Genomic DNA, 19,840 nt, shown 5'->3' with positions numbered 1-19,840 from the left:
ATTGACTCTTTCATTGGTTCATTTCACTCATACAGCCTTTCAAACAAAAATACCTTTTCTTTTTGGTTTTAGTTCAGAGGGCTAACATAGATGTTACATAGGTTTCTCATATGACGTAGGAATAATCAAGTGCTTCCTTTTTGTCTTTATCCTCCTCTTCTTCTCCCATCCCTCTGTCCCTCCTCAGGTCTCTGGAGTTGTTCTTTGCCACCAACCAGGGGACGTGGGGAGGCGAGCACCTCAACAACAAATCCCCCCGTCTCTGTCGCAAGTTCTCCTCTCCTCCTCCTCTCACCATCCCCTCCCGCACCTCCTCCCCGGTTCACTCCCGCAAACTCTCCCTCTCCTCCCCGGTCTCCTCCAAGGCAGGGGTTCTAGACCTCTCCACCCCTTCCTCCTCTGCTGCTAACTCCCCCACTTCCTCTCACCCTCCCTCCATCTCCTCCCCCCCTCCCAACGCCACCAGGCCCCCTTCGGGTTTTTCCTCCCCTCCTCCCAACGCCACCCGGGCTCCATCTGGGTTCTCGTCCCCCCCTCCCACCTGTACGCGGGCTCCCAGCCTGCCAACAGTCCTGGGGGTCTCCACCTCCCCTCCCACCACCACAAAAGCCCTTCTAGAACTGAGCCGCCCCACCTGTTCACAGGAACCTGTCCCCCCAACGCCGGAAGAGGGAGGAGACATGCCGCGCATCGACGCATTCTGTGGAAAACTCAGACGCAGCATCCGCAGGGGTAGGCTGGCACACACATACACGCTCAAACACAGACATACACGCTCAAACACAGACATACACGCTCAAACACAGACATACACGCTCAAACACAGACATACACGCTCAAACACAGACATACACGCTCAAACACAGACATACACGCTCAAACACAGACATACACGCTCAAACACACACATACACGCTCAAACACACACATACACGCTCAAACACACACATACACGCTCAAACACACACATACACGCTCAAACACACACATACACGCTCAAACACACACATACACGCTCAAACACAGACATACACGCTCAAACACAGACATACACGCTCAAACACAGACATCAAACACAGACATACATCAAACACAGACACGCTCAAACACAGACATACACGCTCAAACACAGACATACACGCTCAAACACAGACAAACAAACACAGACATACACGCTCAAACAAACACAGACATACACGCTCAAACACAGACATACACGCTCAAACACAGACATACACGCTCAAACACAGACATACACGCTCAAACACAGACATACACGCTCAAACACAGACATACACGCTCAAACACAGACATACACGCTCAAACACAGACATACACGCTCAAACACAGACATACACGCTCAAACACAGACACACAATCACTGAGTGCCTGTATATTTTAATTAACAGCTGTTCTGGAGACGGTTTCTCTGGAGAAGTTCCTCCCAGAGTCTAACCCTCAAGTCAGCGAGGACCGAGTCCCCCTGACAGAGTCCCCCTGTCGCTCCCCCTCTACACCCAGACACATGCGATACAGACAGTCTGGAGGTTCCACGGGGGAAAACAATCGTGGTACTATGTCACCAGCCTCAGCCTTCGCTATTGCCACGGCAGCCGCCGGACACGGCAGTTCCCAGGGTAACAGACAACATGAACAATAACAACCGTCTTGCCAGCAGCATTTGCCATTTCACCACAAGTTCTCCTTCTCTCTCTCTCTCTCTCTCTCTCTCTCTCTCTCTCTCTCTCTCTCTCTCTCTCTCTCTCCCTCTCCCTCTCCCTCTCCCTCTCCCTCTCTCTCTCTCTCTCTCAGGTTTCAATAATAGCGAGAGGACCTGTGACAAGGAGTTTATCATCCGTAGAGCTGCTACCAACAGAGTCCTCAACGTACTGCGTCACTGGGTCTCCAAGCACTCACAGGTCTGAACCACATACACACACAAACACTGCCTGCCTACCCCTGTTGTCCTCTGTCCAACTCTCGTGACGTCCAGAGAAATGTCACCCTGCTCCACTGGGGCCCCCTGGTGTCCTGCCCTCTGTAGCAGACAGAGTATGGCGTAGGTGACCATACATGCTGAAACAGGCTGATGTTGACGCAGAGAGAAGAGGTCAATTTATGCTCTATAATAATTCTGATGTGGAAGGGGGTGAACGATGTACCTGTGAGTTTACAGCATCCTCTGAAGAAATGACTGGGGGAAATGATCGCTAAGCTGCGTGTGTGTTTGTGCGTGTGTCAGGACTTTGAGATGAACAGTGAGCTGAAGGTGGGTGTAATGACCCTTCTGGAGGAGGTGCTACGAGACGCAGACCTGCTGCCTCAAGAGAGGAAAGCCACCGGAAACATTCTAAGGTACACACGCGCGAGCTAAAGTACAAGCACACACACACTCGCAGACACACACACACACTCGCAGACACACACACAAACACACACACACACACACATGCTTAAGTACAAGCTCACACACGCTCACACACACACACACACACAGTGAGAGTTAGTGAGTGTGTGTGTACCTTAGTATACCGTGTGAGAGTGTGTGTGAAAGTGGGTGTGTGTTTGTGTCATTACATTTGTTATTCATGAGACTGCTTGTCTCTCAGTGCCCTTTCTCAAGATGAACAAGATGATGCTCAACTCAAGATAGAAGACATCCTACAGACGGTATGTATAGTTCAATCACACACACACACACAACTACTATTTCATTTGCAAAATATCAAATCTAGTCAAATCAAATTGTATTTGTCATGCTCCGAATACAACAGGTGTAGGACTTACAGTGAAATGCTTACTTACGAGCCCCTAACCAACTATGCAGTTTTTAAAAAATACGGAAAAGAATAAGAAATAAAAGTAACAAGTGATTAAAGAGCAGCAGTAAAATAGCAAGACTATATACAGGGGGGTACCGATACAGAGTCAATGTGCAGGGTTAGTTGAGGTAATATGTACATGTAGGTAGAGTTATTAAAGTGACTATGCGTAGATGATAACAACAGAGAGTAGCAGCACTGTAAAAAAAAGGGAGGGGAAATGCAAATAGTCTGGGTAGCCATTTGATTGGGTGTTCAGGAGTCTTATGGCTTGGGGGTAGAAGCTGTTTAGAAGCCTCTTGGACCTGGACTTGGCACTCCGGTACCACTTGCCATGCGGTAGCAGAGAGAACAGTCTATGACTAGGGTGGCTGGAGTCTTTGACAATTTTTAGGGCCTTCCTCTGACACCGCCTGGTATAGAGGTCCTGGATGGCAGGAAGCTTGGCCCCAGTGATGTACTGGGCTGTTCGCACTACCCTCTCTAGTGCCTTGTGGTCGGAGGCTGAGCAGTTGCCATACCAGGCAGTGATGCAACCAGTCAGGATGCTCTCGATGGTGCAGCTGCAGAATCTTTTGAGGATCTGCCAAATATTTTCAGTCTCCTGAGGGGAAATAGGTTTTGTCGTGCCCTCTTCACAACTGTCTTGGTGTGGTTGGACCGTGTTAGTTTGTTGGTGATGTGGACACCAAGGAACTTGCTCTCAACCTGCTCCACTGCAGCCCAGTCGATGAGAATGGGGGCGTGCCCAATCCTCTTTTCCCTGAAGTCCACAATCATCTCCTTTGTCTTGATCACGTTCAGGGAGAGGTTGTTGTCCTGGCACCACATGGCCAGGTCTCTGACCTCCTCCCTATAGGCTGTCTCGTTGCTGTCGTTGTTGGCTGTGGAGGGGACTGAGCACGCACCCCTGAGGGGCCCCTGTGTTGAGGATCAGAGTGGCGCATGTGTTTTTACCTTGGGGTGGCCCATCAGGAAGTCCAGGATCCAGTTGCAGAGGGAGGTGTTTAGTCCCAGGATCCTTAGCTTATTGATGAACTTTGAGCGCACTATGGTGTTGAACGCTGAGCTGTAGTCAATGAAAAGCATTCTCACATAGGTGTTCCTTTTGTCCAGGTGGGAAAGGCCCATGTAGAGTGCAATAGAGATTACATCATCTGTGGATCTTTTGGGGCAGTATGCAAATCTTTTGGGGCAGTATGCAAATTGGAGTGGGTCTAGAGTTTATGGGATAATGGTGTTGATGTGAGCCATGACCAACTTTTTGAAGCACTTCATGGCTACAGAAGTGAGTGCTACGGGTCAGTTGTTGTTTATGCAGGTTACATTAGTGTTCTTGGGCACAGGCACTATGGTGGTCTGCTTAAAACATGTTGGTATTACAGACTCAGACAGGGAGAGGTTGAAAATGTCAGTGAAGACACTTGCTAGTCGGTCAGCGCATGCTCGCAGTGCACTTCCGGGTAATCCGTCTGGCCCTGCGACCTTTGATAATGTTAACATGTTTTAAGGTCGTACTCACATCGGCTGAGGAGAGCGTGATCACACAGTCTTCCAGAACAGCTGGTGCTCTCATGCATGTTTCAGTGTTACTTGACTCGAGGCGAGCATAGAAGTAGTTTAGCTCGTCTGGTAGGCTCGGGTCACTGGGCAGCTCTCGGCTGTGCTTCCCTTTGTAGTCTGTAATGGTTTGCAGGCCCTGCCACATCCGACGAGCATCAGAGCTGGTGTTGTACGATTCAATGTTAGTCCTGTATTGACTCTTTGCCTATTTGAAGGTTTGTCGGAGGGCATAGCAGGATTTCTTATAAGCTTCCGCTCCTTGAAAGCGGCAGTTCTAGCCTTTAGCTCAGTGCGGATGTTGCCTGTAAATCCATGGCTTCTGTTTGGGTCATGTACGTATGGTCACTGTGGTGACGCCATCGATGCACTTATTGATGAAGCCAATGACTGATGTGGTGTACTCCTCAATGCCATCGGAGGAATCCCGGAACATAGTCCAGTCTGTGCTACCGAAACAGTCCTGTAGCTTAGCATCTGCTTCATCTGACCACTTTTTTATTGATCTAGTCACCGGCGCTTCCTGCTTTAATTTTTGTTTGTAAGTAGGAATCAGGAGGATAGAATTATGGTCAGATTTGCCAAAAGGAGGGCGAGGGAGAGCTTTGTATGCGTCTCTGTGTGTGGAGTAAAGGTGGTCCAGAGTTTTTTTTCCTTTGGTTGCACATTTAACATGCTGATAGAAATTTGGTAAAGCATATTTAAGTTTCCCTGCATTAAAGTCCTTGGCTACTAAGAGCGCTGCCTCTGGATTAGCGTTTTCTTGTTTGCTTATGCCGGAATACAGCTCATTCAATGCAGTCTTAGTGCCAGCCTCTGACTGTGGTGTTATGTAAACAGCTAAGAAAAATACAGATGAAAACTCTCTAGGTCGATAGTGTGGTCTACAGTTTATCATGAGATACGATACCTCAGGAGAGCAATAGCGCTAGACTTCCTTAGATATTGTGCACCACCTGTTATTTACAAAAATACATAATCCACCGCCCCTTGTCTTACCAGACACCGCTGTTCTATCCGGCCGGTACAGTGTATAACCAGCCAGCTGTATGTTGATAGTGTCGTCGTTCAGCCACGTCTCTGTGAAGCTTAAGATATTACAGTGTTGAATGTCCCGTTGGTAGTTTAATCATCTGCGTAAATCATCTATTTTATTGTCCAAAGATTGCACGTTTGCTAGCAGAATGGAAAGAAGTGGGGGTTTGTTTGATCGCCTACGAATTCTCAGAAGGCAGCCAACCCAGGCCCATTTTCTCCGCCTCCTCTTCACGCAAATCATGGGGATCTGGGCCTGTTCCCGAGAAAGCAGTATATCGTTCGCATCGGCCTCGTCAAACTCGTTAAAGTAAAAAATGGATCCTGCCAGTCCGTGGTGAGTAATCACAGTCCTGATGTCCAGAAGTTATTTTCGGTCATAAGAGACGGTAGCTGCAACATTATGTACAAAATAAGTTAAAGAAATAAGTTACAAACAACGCAAATAAACAAACAAAAAACACAATCGGTTGGGGAAACGTCAAACGTCTGCCTTCTTCTCCGGCGCCATCTTATAACAATATAGTGGTAGAAAGTGTGTTTAGTCATTATTTAGTCAGTAAATGAATGTTGATGTAATTTGGAATGCTGACTTTGGAACAGAGAAGTCCACTGCTCCACTTCATCCTGGTAAGACGTTGTCCAGATACATAGTCTGGATTTAGACTATTTGAAGTCTTCGCTATAAATAATTAGAACCTACAGTATTAGTTATATTAGTGTGTAGTGCGGTGGAGCATCCCCTGAAGACCCAACCAATACTTTATGTAAAATACTTTAGAATGTATTTAGAAGTATTTGAGGTGCGCTTGATTTCGATTGGAGATTTCACTTTTGGGAAAACGCCATTGCTTCTATTTTACAGGGGATATAAATCAAGCTTAGCTCAAGTATTGTAAAGTATTTGACATGCACTATGTATGTGACCCTGGTTTTAGTCCCCAGTAGAGCCATATTAGTCCACGGTGGCCTTTTATTTAGCGGCTACCTGCCAGGTAGCCTAGCGGTTAGAGTGTTGGGCCGGTAACCGAGAGGTTGCTAGTTTGACCAACTGAGCCGACAATGTGAAAAGTCTGTCGAGACACTTGACCCTAATTCCTCCAGGGTCGCCTTGAGTAATGGCTGAACCCTGGCCATGACCTCACTTTCAGGGGGATATGCAAGATATACACTTACTGTATATAAGGTCCCCTTATTTGTGTATATTAGATGTCAACCCGTTTGTAGTGCAGACATGGAACACTGTTTAATATTGGTTTACCAGGCGGAGTGTCCCAAAGCAGAGTGTTTTGAGTCTCTGTCTGCGATGGAGCTGGCTGAACAGATCACCCTGCTCGACCACATTGTGTTCAGGAGCATCCCTTACGAGTGAGTGTATATTCTACATCAGAGAATAGTGTGAGTGTATATTCTACATCAGAGAATAGTGTTGTTGTGTTGTTGTTGCATAGTTGTGGTGTGTTCCGTGTCCACCAGAGAGTTTCTGGGCCAGGGCTGGATGAAGCTGGACAAGTCAGAGAGAACTCCATACATCATGAAGACCAGTCAGCACTTTAACGATGTAAGATTTCAAACAGATCTATACTCAATAACTCTATACCAGCCAGCGCTTCAGATCTATACTCGTATCTCAACATATTTCCCTGTCCCTCTTTTCTGTATCTATGCCTCTTTCCCACTTCCCTTATTTCTCTCATCCCTTCTCTCCCTTCCCCCTCTCTGTTTTTCTTCTGTTTTCCTGCTCTAGATGAGTAACCTGGTAGCGTCTCAGATCATTGCCCATACAGACGTGGGCTCCAGGGCTAACTCCATAGAGAAGTGGTTGGCGGTTGCTGATATCTGTCGCTGCCTTAACAACTATAACGGAGTTCTAGAGATCACGTCAGCTCTCAACCGCAGCGCCATCTACAGGCTGAAGAAGACATGGGCCAAAGTCTGCAAACAGACCAAGTCGTTGATGGACAGGCTGCAGAAGACAGTGTCATCAGAGGGCCGTTTCAAGAACCTGAGAGAAACCCTGAAAAAGTAAGGAAGAGGGGAGATAAAGGGAGGATTTGAGTGTCTGGGTATTGGTCACAGATTATCGCCACGACGTGTACCTGGGCGAACAGTGAAATCTCACCAAGGAGCTATAGTATGTCAGGTAGCCTTGCAGTTAGAGTGTTTGGGCCAGTTCGAATACCGTGCTGACAAGGTGAAAAATCTGCCGATGTGCCCTTGAGCAAGCACAATACAATAGAGGCAGAATATTTGTCCACATGATTAAGTGCATATTTTTTTAAATAATTAAAGTGATGCTGTAGAAGTTTTGTATCATTTCAGCCAGTAGTTCTGAAAGCAGCGCTCACGAGACAAAATGGGTCCCAGGAAATGGTGCACAATGGTGTACTGTACATAGTCATCCATCGCGTATGATATTCCGTCCCGCATTTTATTTATTTATTTTAATCCTGAAATTCGTATGATATGTTACACATTTGTAAGGGCTGTAGATCCTGTTCAATCTCTTTAAGGACTTGTGAAAAGTTAGGAAAAACTTGAATACTATGTGAACATTGATTGATGGATTGGTCCGTGTGCAGCTGCAACCCTCCCTGTGTGCCCTATCTGGGGATGTACCTGACTGACCTGGCCTTCATCGAAGAGGGAACGCCCAACTTCACCGAGGAGGGTCTCGTCAACTTCTCCAAGATGAGGATGGTAACCGCACAAACGCACGCACACACAGTCAGTCAATCAGTCAGCCTGTATCTCTCTCTCTCTCTCTGCCTGTCTCATGTCTCTCCTCCCTGTTCTCCTGTCTGTTCCAGATTTCTCACATCATCAGAGAGATCCGTCAGTTCCAGGGTGCGCCCTACAGGATAGAGCACCAAGCCAAGGTAGCACCCGCCGCACAGCCAATCATTGTTTCTAGCTACAACCCTGTTAGAACTAACTGACTCGCCGGATTTCCTCTCCGTCTCGCTCTCTCCCAGGTGACTCAGTTCCTGCTGGATAAGACTCTGGTGATGGATGAGGACACGTTGTATGAGCTGTCCCTGAAGATTGAACCCCGCATCCCTCCTGGCTAAACACACAGGAACAGTCGGTCTCAGTCCAGCTGCATCAGACACTTAGTAGTTAGTTTTCTTATTGTTGTCTGCTTGGTAACTATGGAACCAGTGGACAGGAGAGCCCTGAGAATCACCCTATTAAGGGTTCCTCTTACTTTATCACCATTGCCAATGATTATGCTTAAGAACTCTGGTGAAGATGTGCCTTGCTTGTAAATATGTACATATCAAGATGTAGTAATAAGCTGTAAAGTGTTTTTATAACATGTTATAATGATTTCCTGATGATCTTGCATGAATTTCCATGTATCCAATTACATTTGCTCTGAAAAAGGCAGGTTTGGCTGTAACTGATTAGGAGAGACGTCTCGCTTGCCGGACTAATGGCAGCTGTGGGCAGACGAGTGAGGAGGAACAGTGGCGGTCACTATATTGCCCTCTACTGGTTAACAGCCTCATCAAATAGTGATTAACATTCCCCAAAGTTTTTTTTTGCTCTTCCTTGAAGACATCTTCATGGGTCCACCCGAACCCAAATACCCGAGACCCGACCGGGTTCAAAATTCAATATTTTCCCTCGGGTCCGGGTCGTGTCCTGTCTGATTGTCATCATGTCTGATTGTCATCAAAACCTATTTGTTAACCAGAAGACGAACTTGGAAGATAAACATACAAAAAATGATCACTCGGGTCCAATCGAGTCGATCTGTGTCTGTTGAACAATTGCCTGATTGGTTCCGGCCTTGTTCCTGTTGACACACACTGATGATGTAAGCATGGACTTTACATCCTGTCATTTAGCATGTTTATTTATTTACTTATGTATTAAGCATTTTAAACATTGTTTTACTTCTGTCTATTATTGTATTCACACTGGACACTGACACCAATTCAACATCTATTCCACATTGGTTCAAGGTGAAATGAGGTGGAAACAACATTGATTAAACCAGTGTGTGCCCGTGGGTTCTCTGTATGAAGGTTTTCAACTGTTATTTGTTACAAGAAACATTTGAAGAACATGTAAACGCATATGAGGAGCCACTTTTCTCAACCGTGTAATTTTGCACAATCTAATATACTGTAGCTAATTCTCCCCAGAGCCAGACAGTGTATAAGAGAATATACATGTAAAGCTTTACCTTTGCCAGTCCTGACCCAAATTGCAGTTTCAGAAATGTTGTTCAATCAAGTGTAACATGTCTGTTTTGCGAATGACGACATTCAAGTAAAGGGACTTGACCCAAACGGTCGTTAAAGTTTACTTACAACTTTTGTCTGAATATTTCTCAATTGTTGTAGCTTATCTCTGGATGTGTTTATTTATTAGTATTTGTTTGATTTTTATCTGATCACTTGTTAAACAGTATTTTTTGGAAATCTTGCGCTATTGATTTGTAAAGTATGCCAATAGATTTGTAACTTCTTGGAGATTTTGGATCGTTTAAGCGGTTTAGCATGTTTCTCTTTCCTTACAGTGTCATTCTTCAGATAACTGCTTTTTCCAGACTGCTTCCGTTTTCTACAGTCCTGAATGGCAGGAATCTTTCTCACATCCTGATAGTATCTACGGTCCTGAATGGCAGGAATCTTTCTCACATCCTGATAGTATCTACGGTCCTGAATGGCAGGAATCTTTCTCACATCCTGATAGTATCTACGGTCCTGAATGGCAGGAATCTTTCTCACATCCTGATAGTATCTACGGTCCTGAATGGCAGGAATCTTTCTCACATCCTGATACGGTCCTGAATGGCAGGAATCTTTCTCACATCCTGATAGTCGGTCCTGAATGGCAGGAATCTTTCTCACATCCTGATAGTATCTACGGTCCTGAATGGAATCTTTCTCACATCCTGGTAATCTGAATTCTTTCACATCCTGATAGTATCTACGGTCCTGAATGGCAGGACATCCTGATAGTATTACGGTCCTGAATGGCAGGAACATCCTGATAGTATCTGAATGGCAGGAATCTTTCTCACATCCTGAATGGCTGAATGGAGGAATCTTTCTCACATCCTGATAGTATCTACGGTCCTGAATGGCAGGAATCTTTCTCACATCCTGATAGTATCTACGGTCCTGAATGCCAGGAATTTTTCGCACATCCTGATAGTTTCTACGGTCCTGCTTTTCTACCTGACCATGTACTTTGTTATAAAACCTGCTGTTTTACCACTGTATTGTTCCATGCACTTCCTTAGAGAATGTACAGATTTACACCCCTGGTTTGGAAATAAAATAAAAGTTGTTCATGTCACTTCTATAGTAAGTTGATATTCATCTCTACAGTCAAGAGCTGAGAGAGGGGGGGAGAGAGAGAGAGGGGGGGGGACAGAGAGCGAGGGGAGGGGGAGAGAGGGGGGGGGGGGGAGAGAGAGAGAGAGAGACGCTATCTATGTTTGGAGAGGGGAGGGGTCTTTGCGTCTAGTACAGATCAAGGTCAATACGGGCAGCAGAGCCAGGACCATCCAAGGTGTTGCACCAGAAATACATTTGATTGGTCAGCAGCACAGCTTCTTACATACCCATTGGCTCACAGCGTAAATTCAGACATTTTAATTGGCCTAAAGCACAGGTCCTAGTCACGTGTTAGTGGGTAGAGTGTGGGATCAGAAAGAGAAATAGACTCCTGAAAGAGAAATCTTTAGCAGGGAGGGAAACCAGCAGTGAAACAGGTACTGTACCCTCTATCTTTAATTCTGTGTTCCCTCTCTCTGTAGCTCTCTATCTCTCATTCAGACAAGGGGGATAATAACAGGCTGTTTTAAATGTATACATTTTAAAAGTTCTAGATACAGCCAAGTAGTTGTTAACATCTCCCTTCCACCTACAGGTTATTAGTTCAAGTTTCCTTATGCGTATCTTCATGAGATTTGGCTGATAGTTGTCACTATAATTGCTGTATTGACATGACATTGATGGACAGAGCAGGAGCCTTTTGGCGTAGGGAACGTAGACTGGTCTACATGGTCTTGTCTGACGTTCTGAAGGACAGCAGAGCATCAGTTCCTTAAGCACATTATTAGCTGTCATAATGGTCATGAGCTGCTTCACGACTTGAGATAATGCATCCTTTCAAGAGCTTTACAGAGAAGTAGTATTCCATCACCATGGGTTTAACACTCCTCTCCGTATGGCTAGTAGCATGTAATTGCTCCCCGACACTGATCTAAGGTCAGTTTTTACGTTTCTCCCCCTGATGGTAAACTGATCCTAGATCTGTGGTTTCAGAGCTGGTTCTAGTGTAATCCTGGCTTTAAGGCTTTTATTACCACTGTGACTCCGAGGCATTTAAACCACCATTCAGGCCTGTCATACCAGCTGCTCGCCATTTATGACATAACCTTATCACTGATTCACTGATTCATCTCTGTAACCATTGCTCTTTCTCTATCTCTCTATGTCTCTCCGTGTGTGTGTGTGTGTGTGTGTGTGTCTCTCTCTTTCTTTCTCTCTCTCTCTCTCTCTCTCTCTCTCTCTCTCTCTCTCTCTCTCTCTCTCATTCACTCCCCGTGTCCTTGTCTTGGCCTGTGTCCTGTAATGAGAGGCTGTGACCGGTTCGGAATGTCAGAGCAGGACAGAACACGTGGCCTGCGGTGTTTTGATTCCTGAAAGAGCGGTCATGGCATTAGACCCGTTTGGCACGGTTTCTCTCCTCTAGATTTCTATATAAATAAATATGTCTTTCAGCGCTGACTGCCTCCTCCTCTCAGGCTGCCTCATCCTCTCAGGCTGCCTCCTCCTCTCAGGCTGCCTCATCCTCTCAAACCCCTCAGCCACCTACTTTGTTCTGGTCTGCTGTACTTAACTTGGGGGTAAACACAGCCATGACTTTGAGGTCAATAGTGTTGAGTTGACCCAGAGACCTTATGTTCAGACACTGAGTTGCACATTGGGCTTCATTGATATGGATCGTAGATTAGAGCGGGTGCATTGTCAGCTTTGCAGCTAACTGACGATCTAGCGATCAAGCTGAATTGTATTCTTCCTCCAAGTCGTTACTGTCTTAATGAAGAACAATCACATGGAACTTTGTCAACTGAAGACTGCAGACAATGATATTATAGGTGTGTAGAAGTATTAATGAAACAGAAAGTCAATCCCTGCTTCTGTTCTTTTAGTGACTAGACCTCTACAGATCTATATAGACCTCTCTGTTTTAAGACTGCTTTCCCTATTTCTGTATCTCTCTCTCTCTCTTTTTCCAATCGCTCTGCCTCTCTATTTCTCCCTCTTTCTCTCCTCTGTGCTGAAGTGAAGGACAAGTGGGTGAGAATGACCTTTCACCTTTAGATTTTAGTCACAGGACATATGGAAAGGAATACCTTGCTCAGGGGCTACACCAAAGTTAGTTTTATCTTGGTGACCTACGATCGGTGTACAGAGGCAACTTCCTCCTACCTCCTCCCCCTTGATGGTGGTGGCCATTTTGCGTCAGCCATTTTGGGATAGTTAAAAGGCCGTCCTGTGAGGCCAAATCAGCAGACTGAGCTTAACCAGCCACCTGCTGAGACTCCCCTCTCATACTTTAAGCTTGTTATTGACAACCTGCACGAACTTGATGAACTTTTTTAAAGTACTTAGTATGATACGATTGAATGCAGTACAATCAACAAACCGGAAGCACATTGTAACTCAACTGAGGACATGGAGTCTGCTTGACCTGCATCATCCACAGTCTGTATTCGATGGACAAAATGTAGAGGTCAAAGGGTGAAGAGGGTGACTGTCTGACTCTGCATCGTGAAGCTTGCTACAACAGAAAAAGACCGTCAGACAGGCCGAAAGGTTAAAGGAAGGAAGTGAACTGCTCTTAAGAATCCAACGACAGTCATACACACACAACAAGAAACCAATGCATAAATAAACACATATTTAAGAATTTTGAGGAAGTACAGCCTTTTAAATGTGTAACTTATACCTTTGTGTCTCTCTCTCTCTTCTTGCCGCTTCCTCTCTCTCTCCCACCCCCAGTTGACCTGATTCTGACCTTTGAACCGTCCAAGATGGCGTTCTCCTTCACTAGAATGATGTCCAGACGTAACACGGCCACGCTGTTGGCCAGCCTGGGAGCAGGCACCATGGCAACCTGCTACCTGATGACTGACAGCAACATCCTTTCCGCTGAAGAGAGGAGGAAGCTCTACCCACCCAGGTAGGACTACAAAACAACATGGCCTCTAATGGCCTGTGGCCTACAAAAAGCTTGGCCATATACAGACGACCTACAGAGGTTGGAGAAATAATTTGGAGCACATGAGTGGGGCCTGGGATAGCTGCACCTGTTGAATGGGAAGAAACCTGAATCTGACACCCAGTTTGCAGTCAGTCTGAAATGTAAGTCAAAGGTAGAGGGGTGGGACAGGGAATGAAACCTAAGACGTTTAGTAGATACATCCTCTGCCCTTTCTTACATCCACATATAGTAGACACACACACACACACACACGTATACACACACACGTACACATACACAGACGCACGTATACACCCACACGTACACACACACACGTATACACACACACGTACACACACACGTACACACACACGTACACACACACGTACACACACACGTATACACACACACGCACGCACGCACACACACACACGCACACACGCACAAACACACAAGATCAGGAACTAAGCCTTGAGCCACAGATTAGACACATCACCAACACTCTAAAACAACTTCCTCTACTTGTCTCAATCAATCAAGCGACCAGTCAATATGTACCTGTAAAAAAAAAACGTTTTTAATCCACATCACATCCAAAACAGCAGTGTATAAGCTGTCCTCTTGGCCAGGACGGTGTCCATAATCACATTTATTTAATCACATCACTCTATTTTGAAATGTCCTTCATAATGCACACCTTTCCATCTTTTCATCTCTATGGTTTGAATGAAAACGACTTCTCCCATCTTCCCCAGCGCTGACTTTCCTGACCTGAGGAGGCACAACAACTGCATGGCGCACGCTCTGACCCCTGCTATCTACGGCAAGCTGAGAGACCAGGTGACGCCTAACAACTGGACTCTGGACCAGTGCATCCAGACCGGAGTGGACAACCCGGGCCACCCCTTCATCAAGACTGTCGGCATGGTGGCTGGGGACGAGGAGAGCTACAAGGTACGTGGTGGAGGTTGCCTGTGTGCATCTTTCGATCTATCTGAAGGAGATCTTTTAACAGTCCATCCCGTTCTCTCCAGGTGTTCGCCGACCTCTTTGACCCCGTCATTAAAGACCGACACAACGGCTACGACCCCAAGACAATGAAACACCCCACTGATCTGGATGCATCCAAAGTAACTCTCTCTCTCACACACACACACACACACACACACACACACACACACACACACACACACACACACACACACACACACACACACAGTATAGTTCATTGTTCTCATATGTATGCACAATAACTGTCCCATTCCCTCCTCAGATCACTAACGGTGTTTTCGATGAGAAATACGTTCTGTCGTCTCGCGTGCGCACAGGCCGTAGTATCCGCGGTCTGAGCCTGCCCCCGTGCTGCTCCCGCTCGGAGCGCCGCGAGGTGGAGCGTGTGACCGTGCAGGCCCTGGCCGGCCTGAAGGGTGACCTGTCCGGGCGCTACTACAGCCTGGGAGACATGACGGAGAAGGAGCAGCAGCAGCTTATTGATGTGAGGCACTCACAAAGGACTGCTATCGATCTCTGTATCCCCCCTCTCCTTTCCCATTGGTCTGTGTCTGCGTCCAAAAAGTACATGACTACGTGTTTTCTTTGTAACCTGACTGCATACAGGATTCCTCTTATCTGTGATATTGCCTGTTTGTATTACCATGTTAATGGCAGGGACTGTTGTGAAGACTGAAACAGTGCCACAGGAACCTGAACTGTAGTGACAGCATTGTCACATCAGTTTTATCTGACCCGACTCTTCTGAAGACATGGTTCTCGATTGCACTAATTTATCGTCATTCCCCATTGGTAGCCCATCCAATTATTTCAGGGAAGCAGAGTTTTTAGTTACCAAGTTGATCCACTCTGTCTTGACACATTAGGGTGACATCATGTTGCCTTTAAAGCCTAACGGCTATGATAAGGATTGAAAATAGAGGCAATCCTTTGGGGATTTGGGAGAGACTAGACTAGTGTTGACCTTCAACCCTCAGTCTCATTGACCTTTGCCCTCTCACCCTCACGTTGCCTCAGGAGCACTTCCTGTTCGACAAGCCCATCTCTCCTCTGCTGACCTCTGCCTTCATGGCCCGTGACTGGCCTGATGCCAGGGGCATCTGGTAAGACCAGAGCAGTAGAGAGCCGGACCCTGTCCCTGTAGATTTAAAAGCCTGTAAGAGTATCTTGTATTATAATAGCTGTAGAGATGTGCTATCTGTGCTATCTGTGAATAGGGGAATCTGGTGAGACCAAAGGAGTAGAAAGCAAAACCATGTTCCCATAGCATTAGAGGTCTTTGGGGAAGGTTTCTTCCTCTCAACTCCTCTTCCTCCTCCCCAAAGTAGAATTACCTCTATGTAGTTGTAACCCTGACTTCCCTTTCCTTGACCACTACCTTCTCCTCCTCCACCTCCTCCCTCCTCTCCCCCGTAGGACCACTTCCTGTTTGACAAGCCTGTCTCCCCCTTGTTGACGTGTGCCTTCATGGCCCGTGATTGGCCCGACGGCAGGGGCCTCTGGTATGGTCTACAAGGCTCTTACTAGCAGAAGCCTCTAACCAGCATGTGTGTTCTGTGATCATAGACGTTGACATAATCAGTGCAATCAACAAATGTTTCTGGATTCTTAGGAATGTGTTCTTTCTTCCAGGCACAACAATGAGAAGACCTTCCTGATCTGGGTCAATGAGGAGGACCACACTAGGGTCATCTCCATGGAGAAGGGAGGAAACATGAAGAGAGTGTTCGAGAGGTTCTGCAGAGGACTCCAACAGGTACTTTACATGTTACGTCTTAGTGGTTTAGAGATTTTTTGGGGACGTGAATATGAACACACAGTATACAGTATAGAATACCTCACGTGTCCTTCCATCCTCTAGGTGGAGAAGCTGATCCAGGAGAGAGGCTGGGAGTTCATGTGGAACGAGCACCTGGGTTACATCCTCACCTGCCCCTCCAACCTGGGCACTGGACTCAGGGCTGGAGTGCACGTCAGACTGCCCAAACTCAGCAAGGTAACTCTCTCTCTCTCCCTCCTCCCCCCTCTCTCTAATGTTTTTACTTGAAGTGTCCCTGTGCATTGACCCCCTCCTTCCCAAGACAGAGCATTGATTAAAGTTCTATACTTACCCTGCAGGATACCCGCTTCAGTAAGATCCTGGACAACATGCGTCTGCAGAAGAGAGGGACAGGCGGAGTCGACACAGCCACAACTGGAGACACCTTCGACATCTCCAACAACGACCGTCTGGGAAAATCTGAGGTAAAACTAGAACCGCTATTCTGAGACTGAATGAAACCATAAACTCGTATCAGGGCCAGAGAAAAGAGAAAACCACCTCACCTCGACTGCTAATACCTGCGTATCCATGTGTGTGTGTGTATAGGTGGAGCTGGTCCAGTTGCTGGTTGATGGAGTCAACTATCTGATCGACTGTGAGAAGAGGCTGGAAAGGGGCCAGGACATCAAGATCCCCGCCCCCATCGTCCAGTTCAGGAAGTGAAACACCTGAGCCCCACCTCTGAGAGGAAGTGACCTGCTCTGCGGTTAGGGAGAGCAGGAAGTGAGGCGCCAGCGAGGAGGCCCGATCCATCCACTTGTGACCAAACTGAGCGGTTTGGAATAAAGTAGCAGTAGTATCTGTCATTCTGCCCCCTGAACAAGGCAGTTAACCCACTGTTCCCCGGTAGGCCGTCATTGTAAATAAGAATTTGTTCTTAACTGACTTAAATAAAGGTTACATTTCCACTAGTCCAGGTAAAGGTGTTGGTGTATTCCCCTTGTGGTTAAGGCTGGGGTTGGGGATATCATAATCTGATCCTAGGTCTGTGGTTAGGAGCAACTTCTACCAGGAGTGAGAAATCGTACCTGTAACACTAACCTCAATAAAATAAAATAAAAATCGACCTTAATAAAACATCTGATTTCTGATCCACAAAACGACTCGTTCTCGGCTCGCTTTCCAAGGCGATATTACAGCGTGTGCCTTTCTCCTCCTGCTAACTTCACTACCTCACTAAGAGTTTAAACACCTTAGCAATTAACAACTGACTTGGACTTTCCATAACGTGCTCATACATGTCATTGTACTTTTCATGTGCAATGGCTATGTAATAGATGATTCACTTCCTGTGAAGTTGACTGTACATGGCTGTGTTACGGATGGAAGTCTGGCGTGAGGCGGAAGTCGCTCTGGAGAAGTGCTAAAGTACTAAATGTAAAATATTTACAGTTCTAGTCACGCCAGTGTATCTGTCTCCCAGCAGCTGATCTGCCATAATAGGTTTACTGCAGTAACAGTGTTTAACACTGAGTTAAGCACTTCTAGAGGTCAGTGAGAGGAACAGACAGGAAGAAGCATGGCAGAAGCCCAATTCCATCAACGGGAAACTACCAACAGAATTCACACAGATGTCTCTCATTTAACCTTTCTTCATCCGGGTTATTCTCAATGAGATAAAATACAAAAACCCAACATTGTCGTGGATTTGGAAGTAAGCGCTGAGGACGCTGACTCCCAGACAGGAATGGAAGCATCATCAGTGCCAAAACGTCTGTCTGTCTTAAAGGGTTGGCTCTGTTCGTCTGTATAGTACAGGGAGGGTAATTGGGCTTCTTGGAGCAGCTTAGTGACGTGGAGCTAATCAACTAATCGCTGCCTGCTGTACTTACACACTAAGGAGGGTTAGTATGAGCAGGGCCAGAGGACCAAAGAAACAGAAGGCATTAAGTGTACATATTTATTGCACGTGGGAAAAGACCAGAGGGCCCGCTGGACATAGCGTGACTGAGAGGGCAGGGGCCAGTGGGTTTGTGTTTGAGTAGGTGTGAGAGGGTGTGTGTTGGAGAGGAAACTGAATCTGGTCTGTGTATTTTTAGCAGTGGTCTACGTGCTGACCACTAGACTTCTGTGTAATACCAAAAAGGACACACTAGAAGTTTGAGAGAGGAGGGTTGTAGGTCCGTCTCATGGGAGATGTGGTATGATTCAGACGAGCAACAGGACAGCAACAGTTTAGGCTACATGCAACGTCACGTCTTCATTTCTAGGCTTGCCGACCCCACTATGCTTTGCTTATGTTCAGTACAGCTATATGACATCTTAGCCTGGGATCTAGATTACCCAATGAAAATAAATCATATCAGAACAGCCACTAAGCTCTAAGACTTGAATTTCCATTTGGATAATTCACATAACCCACCCAATGGTCAAGCTATATAAGATTAAATCAGTATAACAGTGTGGTACTGCATGTAATAAATGTATTTCCCATAACCATGTCCTCAGTCACAGGTCATTGTTAGCAGCAGGAGCGAGCAGTTACCTCACCGACGCTCCAACACCTATTGGCCTATTAGAGAGGTGTTGAGGACCATGGGAAACGGAGTCCGTACTGCAGAGACAATCCAATACAACAAGAGTTCATATATGTTTGAGGTAATCGGTCTAAGCAAGGCCCTGTGCAGAATCACTGATCTACAAATCATTTTGCACCTCAACTATCAGCTCACTCTGTGATCAAGATTAGTGCACAGTGTTTTGCTCAGACCGATCTCTTTGGACACACTGATTATTTACAATTTAATGGTAGACTTCACAGTTCATATATGGGTAGAGACCATATACCACCTATGGTAGACTGTACACAGGCCACAGCATAAGACCAGAGACCTTCGGATATGGAGTCAATTTCTATTGTAGAGAAGTACTGCCCTCTAGTGGTGAAAAGTGACACACCGGTCTCAATACACTAATGTATGCATTTCATTGGCACCGAGCCCTAACCAATACATTATTGGTCTTAACCAATAACTTAAATAAAGCAGTGACGGATATAAACCCTGGATTGCTGATGCTATTTATTGGCCACTGACAGGCTTTGAAGCCACCAGTCGGACATATTGCCTCACCGCAGAAGGAACAGATCTCCATAAGAATGAAAGGAATTCTACAGTATTTCAAATAAATGTTAAGGACAAAATTACAAGTATTTTTTTTTTTTTGTAGTAGGGACCATAGCATTAGTAATATCCATAACATTTCATACATATGTTTAGCTCACACAATTTTAAAGTGTGCATTAAGGTGGCTGTAGTAGAATAAACGTGGTAAAAATAAATGTAAACATGAATGCATTTCTAGGGCTTCCAAAATATTTCCCACAATGGCGGGTCCAATGTAATTTACACCCTCA

At 46.0% G+C, this 19,840-nt stretch overlaps 2 protein-coding genes across 4 annotated transcripts in view; both read left to right on the top strand.

The window, feature by feature from the left end:
• Window positions 1-10,207, top strand: part of rasgrf2a (Ras protein-specific guanine nucleotide-releasing factor 2a) — a 60,569-nt gene extending 50,362 nt beyond the window's left edge. For both annotated transcript variants that reach the window (XM_064942305.1, XM_064942306.1), the window contains exons 15-25: window positions 188-732; window positions 1,410-1,637; window positions 1,813-1,919; window positions 2,243-2,355; window positions 2,610-2,670; window positions 6,682-6,785; window positions 6,894-6,978; window positions 7,165-7,442; window positions 8,000-8,117; window positions 8,228-8,296; window positions 8,393-10,207. In XM_064942305.1, coding sequence (XP_064798377.1) covers window positions 188-732; window positions 1,410-1,637; window positions 1,813-1,919; window positions 2,243-2,355; window positions 2,610-2,670; window positions 6,682-6,785; window positions 6,894-6,978; window positions 7,165-7,442; window positions 8,000-8,117; window positions 8,228-8,296; window positions 8,393-8,488 — 1,804 coding nt within the window. In that variant the 3' untranslated portion in view covers window positions 8,489-10,207. The remainder of the gene's footprint in view (window positions 1-187; window positions 733-1,409; window positions 1,638-1,812; window positions 1,920-2,242; window positions 2,356-2,609; window positions 2,671-6,681; window positions 6,786-6,893; window positions 6,979-7,164; window positions 7,443-7,999; window positions 8,118-8,227; window positions 8,297-8,392) is intronic.
• An 854-nt stretch (window positions 10,208-11,061) lies between these two features.
• LOC135517737 (creatine kinase U-type, mitochondrial-like) lies at window positions 11,062-17,569 on the top strand. Of its 2 annotated transcripts, none has more exons than XM_064942303.1 (10): window positions 11,062-11,151; window positions 13,451-13,631; window positions 14,408-14,606; window positions 14,687-14,782; window positions 14,926-15,147; window positions 16,080-16,165; window positions 16,296-16,419; window positions 16,525-16,659; window positions 16,782-16,907; window positions 17,032-17,569. In XM_064942303.1, exons 2-10 carry the CDS (start codon window positions 13,483-13,485, stop codon window positions 17,146-17,148), a joined length of 1,254 nt encoding a protein of 417 aa, XP_064798375.1. In that variant the 5' UTR covers window positions 11,062-11,151; window positions 13,451-13,482; the 3' UTR covers window positions 17,149-17,569. The 2 variants fall into 2 exon arrangements, with proteins under 2 accessions (XP_064798375.1, XP_064798376.1); XM_064942304.1 differs by lacking the exon at window positions 16,080-16,165 and adding an exon at window positions 15,681-15,766.
• The last annotated feature ends 2,271 nt before the right edge of the window (window positions 17,570-19,840 follow it).

Source organism: Oncorhynchus masou, chromosome 28 (assembly GCF_036934945.1).
Source record: "Oncorhynchus masou masou isolate Uvic2021 chromosome 28, UVic_Omas_1.1, whole genome shotgun sequence".
Taxonomy (NCBI): Eukaryota; Metazoa; Chordata; class Actinopteri; order Salmoniformes; family Salmonidae; genus Oncorhynchus; species Oncorhynchus masou.
This window is presented reverse-complemented; position numbering and strand designations above follow the sequence as displayed.